General features: G+C 50.9%; 1 protein-coding gene across 1 annotated transcript; it reads left to right on the top strand.

Annotated features, from left to right (window-relative positions):
• Window positions 1-115: 115 nt before the first annotated feature.
• On the top strand, window positions 116-638 carry Pmar_PMAR014782 (hypothetical protein; the record flags this gene model as incomplete). Its single annotated transcript, XM_002777891.1, has 3 exons — window positions 116-216; window positions 261-417; window positions 462-638. 3 exons carry the CDS (start codon window positions 116-118, stop codon window positions 636-638), a joined length of 435 nt encoding a protein of 144 aa, XP_002777937.1.
• Window positions 639-906: the final 268 nt, after the last annotated feature.

Below are 906 nucleotides of genomic sequence, written 5' to 3'. Positions count from 1 at the left end.
CCAGTGGCAGGTTGCGACAATACACTGGGGGTAACCATGGAACGATGCTGAGGATGCATGGGTTGTCAAGCGGAAGGAGGCTATAGGAGGTATACTAGCCTACATCACTTTCTCTATGACCCCTTTCTTCACAGGCAAAGACATAGTAATTCGAAAAGCCTTCGTGGCTGATGAGAATACGAGCATAGTGAAGTCCCGTATGGATGCTATTAATTGGTGATTTGCAGAGGCAACTTCAATTGATTGTACGTCCTACGTAGGTTCCTCGGAGGTTCGGCTGCTCTCGAGTTTCCAGCTGAGCTTAGCCCCCCTTTCGAGGACGTTACTTCTGTATTGAAACTCCTTACTAGCGTGCTCGCCAACTGTCAAAAGGGTCGGCCCGGTCAACTGAGTGCCTTACCTAGCTCGGAAGGGGAAGTAGTCATGCACCATCATGGCAGCATCTGGACAATCCTGTTTAGATTTCTGTCCAGCCTATAGAGAGGAAGGCGGCAGTGCGATGGAGGACCGTGGGAGATCCCGTGGGCGAGGGTGGGTGTGACGATGGGGGTACCGCAGCCATATGCAATTGGCGGAATGTTCTGGGGAGCCTTGCCGACTACGAGGAAGGATCCCAGCACAAAACGTATGCCATTTGAATCTCGAGCCACAGATTGTACATCACTCGAGCTATGTCAGGTTTTTTGCTGTTTTTGCATCATTGCAGTCTGTTGGTAAACAGTGTATGGTGGACGGAGTGACATTATTGAACCCGACTAATGCGCTTTCCTTAATCCTCTGCTTCCTAGGGACGAGGTAGCGACCGCTCCCTGCAACACTCCGAACGCTTCTTGGTATGGTTAGATATCATCGAGTTGACGTCACGGTGAACATATTTGCCCGGCGGGTGACCTCTGTGGAAGTCAT

The sequence above is a fragment of the Perkinsus marinus genome (assembly GCF_000006405.1).
Source record: "Perkinsus marinus ATCC 50983 genomic scaffold scf_1104296950814, whole genome shotgun sequence".
In the NCBI taxonomy this organism is placed as follows: domain Eukaryota; phylum Perkinsozoa; order Perkinsida; family Perkinsidae; genus Perkinsus; species Perkinsus marinus.
The sequence above is the reverse complement of the archived record's forward strand: the minus strand, read 5'-3'. Positions and strand labels throughout refer to the sequence as shown.